The sequence below is a fragment of the Sinocyclocheilus grahami genome, unplaced genomic scaffold, assembly GCF_001515645.1.
Source record: "Sinocyclocheilus grahami isolate Dianchi unplaced genomic scaffold, SAMN03320097.WGS_v1.1 scaffold233.1, whole genome shotgun sequence".
Classification (NCBI taxonomy): domain Eukaryota; kingdom Metazoa; phylum Chordata; class Actinopteri; order Cypriniformes; family Cyprinidae; genus Sinocyclocheilus; species Sinocyclocheilus grahami.
The window spans coordinates 1,905,939-1,916,133 of NW_015505412.1; the positions used below are offsets into that span (position 1 = coordinate 1,905,939).

At 36.7% G+C, this 10,195-nt stretch overlaps 1 protein-coding gene across 3 annotated transcripts in view; it reads left to right on the forward strand.

The window, feature by feature from the left end:
- Window positions 1-63: 63 nt before the first annotated feature.
- ildr2 (immunoglobulin-like domain containing receptor 2) overlaps window positions 64-10,195 on the forward strand; it is a 20,230-nt gene continuing 10,098 nt past the window's right edge. For all 3 annotated transcript variants that reach the window (XM_016288594.1, XM_016288595.1, XM_016288596.1), the window contains exons 1-3: window positions 64-193; window positions 3,692-4,021; window positions 5,769-5,888. In XM_016288594.1, coding sequence (XP_016144080.1) covers window positions 148-193; window positions 3,692-4,021; window positions 5,769-5,888 — 496 coding nt within the window. In that variant the 5' untranslated portion in view covers window positions 64-147. The remainder of the gene's footprint in view (window positions 194-3,691; window positions 4,022-5,768; window positions 5,889-10,195) is intronic.

A 10,195-nucleotide genomic window follows, 5' to 3' on the forward strand; every position in this document is an offset into this window, starting at 1 on the left:
TAATTTTCACAGTCGCTTCCCCTTTTAATAAAGTGGTACAGTCCGCTCATTCTGACCAGCGCAGCAGACAGAGATGAATTTAAGCGAATAACAGTCCGGGAGAAGATGGACTACATACCTGTAAACTAAACCGCACTAAACTGGATCATGGTTTTGTTACACGGATTCTGGATTCTATTCATGCTATTTTCACGTGAGTTGATCTGTTTTCTATTTGACCGCGATATAGAAATACAGAAAACTAGGACACACAACTAAAGCATCAGGTTGAGAGCTTAGAAAACCTTGAGCCCGGCTTTATTTTTAGATTGATCACGGGTCCCTGTGACGGTTTTTACTATAATCCATTTACATTTACACCTGACAATGCATTTACAATTTACTAATTTTATTTATTTACTTTAAAAAAAAAATCAAATAAATCATTCTTTTTACGCTTTTTATTGTTAAATGAGTCTGTTACATTCTAACTTTTGACAAGCTTCAAGTTAACTTAATCTAACTCAAATAAATAAAATAATAAAATATATTACTCTGATTTAAATCAGCATGTTTCTCTGTTCAGCATAATATATTAATCTTTATCACTGATTATTATAAAATGTCTGCATATGTGTAATGTATAAAAGGGATTTCACAACTAAAGTTTTACCTAGCCTTCTTTAATTATACAGCATAGACAAACATTTGAAACTATTTATCATCCCAAAGTTGTTATTGTGGGAAGTGCTGCTGGAATGTGTGTCAGGGAGTGCAGCTGCATTGTATCAGTTCTTGAAGGGTGGATGCAACAGAGACAATACAATATATGATGATATTTTACGAGTAGGCCTATGTCGGTGGCCAACTTTGAGAACTAAAACTACACTCCATAAAAACCCTCTCAGAAGAAGGAATGTGCATACATTTTTTTAAGGAAAAGTTGTTTTGAGCTGGTAAAGAGCTGAATACTATTTTCAATATCATGTGATGGTAAAATTTACACCTGACAATGCATTTACAATTTACTAATTTTATTTATTTACTTTAAAAAAAATCAAATAAATCATTCTTTTTACGCTTTTTATTGTTAAATGAGTCTGTTACATTCTAACTTTTGACAAGCTTCAAGTTAACTTAATCTAACTCAAATAAATAAAATAATAAAATATATTACTCTGATTTAAATCAGCATGTTTCTCTGTTCAGCATAATATATGAATCTTTATCACTGATTATTATAAAATGTCTGCATATGTGTAATGTATAAAAGGGATTTCACAACTAAAGTTTTACCTAGCCTTCTTTAATTATACAGCATAGACAAACATTTGAAACTATTTATCATCCCAAAGTTGTTATTGTGGGAAGTGCTGCTGGAATGTGTGTCAGGGAGTGCAGCTGCATTGTATCAGTTCTTGAAGGGGGGATGCAACAGAGACAATACAATATATGATGATATTTTACGAGTAGGCCTATGTCGGTGGCCAACTTTGAGAACTAAAACTACACTCCATAAAAACCCTCTCAGAAGAAGGAATGTGCATACATTTTTTTAAGGAAAAGTTGTTTTGAGCTGGTAAAGAGCTGAATACTATTTTCAATATCATGTGATGGTAATATGCCTCCCTGTAATAGTTTGGTTAGCATCAGCATTTCATTAACACATATAATCTAGTAAAGTTGTCTGCTAGTAACGGCTTGGTTTAAATCTCTTTAACCTAATTGGGTGTTCATGAATGACTGAGTCAATGAGTGTGTCTTATTGGTGGGACCTCAACATCCCCCTCCTGCACTGAGTCTTAGTGGGTGGGGGTTCACTATAATGGCAAACAATGAGTCAAACAGGCAACAGAGAGGACAAAAGGAGGACCCCATCTACCCTGAACGGAGCATTAATGAATGTATTCCAGAATTCTCGCCTACATCCCCCTCAGCAACACGAGCATTCTAAAATACAGTTGGAAAATGCTCAGGAAGTTGCTCCATTTCCTCTAGAGCAACAATGAATGAGTGAAGATCTCATCCAGACATCTGTGGTGACTTGTTGTTATATATTTTTATGCAATGTGCTCCACCCTTTGACAAGAGTTACAGTATCTCTGTGTTTGTGGGAGAGACCTCCTCCCTACTTGTACTCAACTTGATCTTTTGTAAGAGTTTTCTCAGAATATTTCGGTTTCACCACCCCACCCCAAACAGTCAGAGCCGGTGACGTCTCTCCAAAAAATGACAGCCCCCACCTCTCTGCGCCCCCTGCATAGCATGGAATTTAACTTTCTTTACTCACACTTCTTTCTTTCTTTCTCAGTCTCTTTGTTTTTCACACCAGCAGATCATCCTCTCAGGCGCTTCTCTGATTTTGTCCAGCGTTCTGTTTCATAATCTCCCACACACGGCTGGACAAACACACTCTTTCATGCTTAGAAACACACACACATACATTCAAATGCTGACTGACTGGATCCAGATGTTTTTAGGCATTTGTTTTCAGGTCATCTCACTTTATAATCTCTAGCTGATAAAGTGAATTCCCTTTGGAATGGTGTGACTAAGCATTCTCGAAAAGAGGCACTGAGCAAATATTTTTTCTTTTGATCCACTGGTTGGTTAGACCTAGACTGAGAAAGGGCTTTTGGTAATGATCACATGCCTGTCTCTGACACTATGAAATGTACCATTAGACTCAAACACCATACTAATCATGAACAGGTCAGTAGTCATTACAGTTGCTGCTGACAGCTCACTGTATCTTGGAATTTGCATTACTCTCTTTGCTCATGGGTGTGTTTACTTAATATGGTGATTTTAGTCTGTCTCAATTCTTACTGTATCCAATAATTTAAATAAAAACTGTCTGAATTTTGACATAAATTGCTGAAATGACATTTAATAAAAAAAAATTGTATAACTAATTCTAATGACCAATTCAATCAACAGCATGAGAATAAGCCAAGCAAATTATTTTAATGAATGAATGAAGTTTTACAGAAATTGTAGTGTTGACTTTATTTTAATATTATACTTTTTATATTTATTTGCTAAAAAATAACATCACACAAAACAGGGTTCTACACTGTATTTAAATGTTTTAAAATATTATTCTACAAACTGTTTTGTAGAATAATATAAAAAAATTATTCTGTATTTAAATATTATTCTACAGACGTTCGTAGAATAATATTTTGTCTTAATTCTAACTGTCCTAACAGTTCTATAGAAGCAATCATGAATTTGCAATACAAATATAGCTTTTGCAAATCCTGCATATCTCAGCTTCCTGTCTGGTGCTCTACATAAGGGCTGGAGAACACTACATGACTTTAACAGATTTTAAAAACGCTAGCGATCATACACTTGCCGACCTTATAAATTGTTACAGAGATAAATTAGCCATCATACACTAAATGACTGAGGATCACAGACTTTTCAAACTGTTCCAAAACACTACAAAATCATTGAAACACATACCTTGTTACAAGGAGATGCATGACAAATGAAAACAATATGTGATATCCTTCTACTGGATAGCTAATGAATTAAAGTCTGTGCATATCATACTCTTTTCTGTGAAATCTGCAGACTAGCTCTGACTTTCATCAACTAGTGTCGACTTGTGTAGTGTATTCAGCCGTAAGAGTAATTGTGTTACTGTCATTCAGTAATGTTTACCTTTTTTCTCACTAAATCTCCTTCTCTCTTTTTGGCACAGTGCAAAATTGTAATGGTGTACAGGTGATTGTGAAAGATGAAAAGAAGTTTGCTATGCTGTTCTCCTCCATCGTTCTTCCGTGTCATTACACCACCCACTCCTCTCAAACCGCCGTGGTGCAGTGGTGGTACAAGTCCTACTGTACAGACCGTACTCGCGATTCCTTCACATTTCCTGAGTCCCTGGGAGTCCATGTATCTGATCTGGGAGCCACGTCTCATCTGGATTGCTCTGACAACAGCCGCACTGTTCGCATAGTGGCCTCAGCACAAGGATCGTCCATGACCTTAGCAGAGAACTACAAAGGAAGAGACATTTCCATCATTAACAGTAATGCGTTTCTGTTGTCTTATAAGTGTGTGTGTGTGTGTGTGTGTGTGTGTGTGTGTTTTAAGAGATTTAGTTTGATTGGAGGTGAAGTTAAATCAAATATAAGGCAGAATATTTAATTTTATCATGAATTTATAAACCTTTCAGTGTTTACGGATAAATAAGTTGCACAAAATGACAACATTGGTCACCTGGAATGTGAAATTCCAACTTAATGGTTCACAAAGGGACTTCCATTATCATTTATTAACTAGTCAACTCAACAGGTTAGTCTCAAACACAAAACTGTAAAAAGGTCAACAAGTTTCCAGCCTAAATAACATCAATATTAGATTAATTCATGAAGCAACACTGTCCAAAATATAGATCAAATATGGATCTAGTCTACAATTAAAAATATATAATTTAATTGCATAGAAAAAAAATGACCAAAGTGCAATTTATTTTATAAAGGCAGCTCAAGCAATATACTGTAGATATTTGGACACATTTGGGGTGTCAATTGGTTTGGGTAATTGTGCGCACCAAGGCTGCATTTATTTGATCACAAAATGTAATATATTGCAAATATATATGGTTACTCTGCTAGCACACCTGTGTGAAAATGAGGGGAACTAATTCAAACCGCCACAAACACTGGGATTTAGTTAGTTAAAAGTAACTACAAAATGACATCAGTTCTAAAAAAAAAGGTCTGGCATAATTTGTTTGCAGATGCTACTTATTTAATATTTCTATTTAATGCAGTGACATTCATAAAATGACATTTAACTCTGGCTTAATGGACCAAATACTTCTTGAGGCCACTGTGTAATAAAATCATCTTGTTATGTTATTACATTTTGAGCCTGCTCTACTCTCAAGTCTGCAGTCTTGTGCGTAATCCATCTCCCCCTTAGGAAACCCAGCCGATTGTGCTGTGTTTTCCTGTTCCTTAAATAGGGCTGTTTTTTTTCTAGGTCGCACAATGGTCAGGGGGCTGGACCTCATAAAGGTCTCCCAAAACACCCCCACGGCTTTCCTTATCAAACGCAAACACCCTCTCCTCTGACTTAGGCATCAAAGCTCTTCCTCCTCCAGTCACCTCTCCAACAAAGACTATGACTGTTCTGACAAAATATTACAGAAAGATAATAAGTATGAATAATGTGTTGTTCCTACTGATTAAAAATGTTAGGTGCTAAAAGTAAATCATGCAACTGACTTAATATGTTTTTATGTTACTGTGTAAACCAAAAAATTTAAATATTAAAATAAAACATTTACTCCACTACATTTGACCCTTCGCAAAGACCCGCCCCCCTTCGTTACTGTTGCTATGTCCGACAAGCCATGCCGCTCTCACGCAGTGAAAAATACATCGCGGAGCAAAGAGGATACTGAAAACATTTTCATTTTTAAAGAAATTCAAACAATAAAAACCGGTTTGTGGCTCTTTAATGTGTCATGCACCTCAGTTCATGCGGCAAGTAAACCGATCATCTCTTCCTCATTACTAGTTATTGCATGAAATAAACATGAATAAACATCAGAAGGTATCTTGTTTCAACCGCGGAAAGATCTCAATACACACATTTTTTCAAGTTTAAGTCCACCGATGTTAATCTGCTTTCCTGTCTGATTTGTTTGTCGGACAAAAATGGCAGATTCGGCATTATGATTGGTCAGATCGCCTGTCAATCAAACTCACTGCAAACGGTCAGTTAAACAGCTTGGGTTATAAGCAAATATTTTCTGGCTTTTTCAGAAGCAGATCTGCGCATTGGACAGCTGCAGTGGGGCGACAGCGGTGTGTATTTCTGTAAGGTGATCATTTCTGATGACCTGGAAGGGAAAAATGAAGGCCAGGTGGAGCTACTGGTGCAGGGTGAGTCTCATGAGTGCATATCCTTCTCAAAAACTGAGTCAAGACTACAAAAAAGCCAGTTGTTGTCTGTACTGTATAACATGGTTTTAGAAAAGTTTGAATTGCTTGAAAAAAGTGCCAGTGCCTATGCTTTAGGGACTACATTTTTGTGATTATTTACAGAGTTTACAAAAATGTTTATTTTTGTGTGTGCATGCTTGGTTATTGTGTCTAAATGATTGTTAATGCCAATCCCTGTCTGAATTCCTGAGTCCACTTGCACGCGCTGCCATGACAACAACCAAATGGCACATGCCTCTCGACAGGGCTCAGATCCTTAATAAGAGACGCTATTGTTCATTTGTGCCCCGGCAGATCAGGAAAACCTCACATATTTTACACGTCCTGGGCAGGAACACTGCGGAGAGAAACAATTTGTTTGGTGCTGTGGGACTGACCCTAACAGCATTAATTATTTCTGTGTCAGCTGGACAAAGCAAAGTCAGACGCCTCATGCCAGACAAAGAGTAAATAACTGACTGTTATCGACGTGAGCAATATAAGCCACTTCTTAAGCCATTTCCATGGTAACGAAGGGGGTTTCAGGGGCTAGGGGATGCCAGGGCCTCCAGAGCAGTCCTGTGCGGTGAAGAGAAAAAACCATGAGAGGGTTAGAGCTTACACAGGAGGATCAATGAGAGTGTTATGTAGACGCTAAGAAGTGGAAGAAGTCTATGCTGCCCTCTGAGTAATCAAGATTTAATTGGTTTATGAAGTGGAGAGTATAATCTGGAGTATTGGTGGTTAAAAGTTTGACTTTGTACCAGACACTCCCTATTTCATCAAACATGCTGTGTAGTCATGCTTTACTTACAGTTTAGCTCTTGATTGTTAGTGGTGGATGCCAAGGAAAGCAACACTATTATTACTTAGGATTAGGTGATTGCACAGTAAAAATGAACAGTAGGCTTACTATATTCAGAATTAATTAAAACAATTTTAGTGCAAAGTCAAAACATCAAATGAAACTCACCTCTTTAGCAATGTCTTACCAAGAATGTGACCACATTTTCTTAGACAACAAATTACTGTGGAAAAAAGTAGGTTATTATTCTAAACAATTAAAGCAACTATAAGTTTTTTTTAACTTGAAATGTAAGTTCAATTCACTCTTGACTCTGGTAATAAGGTGAATGCCTTCTGTTTATTTTTCATGCTTCCCCTCTAATGTTCTGGGAGTATATAGCTTGGTGAGTGGGTATGAAATTCTGCCAAAACCGTGGATTGTTTTACCGCAACAACAAATGCATGTGTACAGCTATATTTTGTAATTACGACAGTGATATAGTCTATTTACGAACACACAGTTGCTTTAAATTTCATATGATGTCTTAGTTATCCCCTTCAGCTGAAAACTTATACCATATTAACTTTTAATTCATTTTCTCTCAGTCGTCATAATAGTGTTATAGGACACACACAGCTGCAGTGAATTGTATGCAAAAATGCATAATTATTTGCTCTTAAAGGGGTAGGTGATCTGTTTTTTTTTTGGTCTATACACTGAAAGTCATTGGGGTTCATTGTTGTTTTGGACCCCATTGACTTCAAAATATCCTGTTTTGTGTTCCGCAGAAGAAAAAAATCATAGAGGTAAAATTTTTTGGGCGAACTATCCATTAAAGGGATAGTTCACCCAAAAATGAAAATTCTGCAATTAATTAATCACCCTCATGCCATTCCAAACATGTAAGAACCTTCATTCATCTTCGAACACAAATTAAGATCCGAGAGCTTTCTCACCCTGCATAGACAGCAATGCAACTACCATGTTCAAGGCCCAGAAAGGTAGTAAGGACATTGTTAAAATATTCCATGTGACATCAGTGGATCAACATTAAGTTTATGAAGCTACAAGAACAAAGAACGACTTTATTCAACAATTGTGTTCTGACTCAGAACCCGGATGCACTGTGCATTGTTTACAAGCAGAGGAATGCACACATATGCATCGTGGTACTGTTGTGAACATGCATCGAAGACTGACATAAAAGAGAATCTTTTTTTTAAAGATTTAATTTTGGCATTTTAGCCTTTATTTTGATAGGACAGTGTTTAGACAGAAAGCAAGGTGGGAGAGAAAGAGGGGGACGGGACCGGGAAAGGTCTGCAAGCCGGAACTTGAACTCGGGACACCCCGAAGCGCAATGGCGCTATATATCGGTGTGCTGCCCACAAGGCTATTGGCGCTGAATAAAGAGAAGAAATGGTTGAATAAAGTCATTATTTTTGTTTTCTTTCCACACAAAAAGTATTCTCGTAGCTTCATAATATTATGGTTGAACCACTGATGTCACATGGACTATTTTAACAATGTCTTACTACTTTTCTGGATCTTGAACGTGATAGTAGCATTGCTGTCTATACAGGGTCAGAAAGCTCTCAGATTTCATCAAAAATATATTAATTTTTGTTCTGAAGAGGAACAAAGGTCTTACGGGTTTGGAATTAATGGCAGTGTAAGTAATTAATGGCAGAATTAAAATTTTTGGGTGAACTAACCCTTTAAAAAGTCTGATAATGACTTGCAGTCTATTCTACACAGCTTGCCTTCCCTATATTTCTGCCTGTCTCTCTTTTCACGTCTCTACATCTCTTCGTGAGGTCCCCTTTACTCTCAGGTTACGGTGGGTTTAATGACTGTAACAGAGGAGTAGAGGACTTGGATATTATTCCTCTTCCTGTCTGCCAGCTCAGCACTTCCTGTCACTCAGGGATAAATCTGCTCTGACAGTGGGCAGTTATTTTTATGGCACCCTCTCATTAAGTTTAAAGACTTATGGCATTTTGTGAAGACCCGTAAAATTTGAATGTTTACAAAGTCACAACGAAATGGGAGTAGTGACAAATCTTTTATCCAGTTCATTTCGAAATGTCAAAATTAAAAGAAGACATTAAATGCATGAATTATTTGTTCAGTTTAGAAAACATAGGATGACTTCATGGTGATTTTAACAGATAAGATAATGTCTTCTGCACACTTGTTGCATTAGGATTTGTATACAGTCAAAATTTGGGGTCTTAAGCTAAACACTGCGGCCAGTCTTGATTTTTGGTGCTATGCCAGTCATTGACAAAGTACACTCAGTGTAAAATAGACAGTACATCTAAAGCCACTCCTTCATTTCTCTCTCAGGGAAGATGTTTGTTGAAAGGTAATTGGACAGTGCTCTGGGACACCTTTTAATTCCAAACAATGCCAGCACTGTCTCCATGGTGATGATGTACCCTTGCCCCCCTTTCAGGATAGTTAATGAGGCTATGTGATGAATTAGTCTCCCATATTCCTCCTCTGTCTCTCCCGCTGAAGCCCCCTCTACCTCATCTCTTTCTCACTCTCTCCATTAGTGCACATTAGTGAAACTGATCTCTGCTCGGGCCAGATATAAATACTGAACGAATGCACACATCTACATTAGCATAAGCCCTGGGAACCAGCAACATGTCAACAAATCATTACTGTCAGTTGCTAAGCTGTATAAAGAAATTATGTTTAGACAAGAGCTCTTTTTTTTCTTAACCCATTTTTATAAATCCGTTTTCATTGCTTCCAAATCACTGCTGTTTGCATCTTTTGTATTTATAAATAAATTTTATCCAGTATAATTCTATAATTAAAAAATACATAAATGGTACATACATCAAACTGTATATATATAGCTTGATGTTTGGACTTGGAAGCTTTATTTTTATTTGTAACTTTTTTATTAGTTATTTATTTTATATTTCAATTACTTTTGACTTTAAATGTTCATGTGTTACTTTGATAATTTGCATACACAAGTTGCATGGTCATACATCATCCTTACAAGTAATGTTATGAACCAAAACTTCAAAAAAAAAACAGCACTGGCCTAAAATTAGTTTCTCATCCAGAGACAAGTTTGACCTTTCACCCTTTTCTTGGTATCTGTCAGTGACTGCGAGCACACACATACACACACACCTAAGCGCATACACTACCAATCAAATGTTTGGGCACACCTATGTATGCATTCTTTATTTTTAATATTTTTACATTGTAGAATAATAGTAAAGCCATCACAGCCATGAAGTAGCAAAACTGAAAGAATGGGAATTACGTAGTGACCAAAATTGTTATCCACTCATGCCTAAATTTCAAGTATTTAACCATCACCAGAAACATAAATTTAGTGAAGTGTGTCCAGAGATTTTGACTGGTATTGTATATATATATATATATATATATTTCGCTATGTGTAAAGCGTGAGGCTAAGCGAGACTTCTGATTTGCACTTATATCTTGT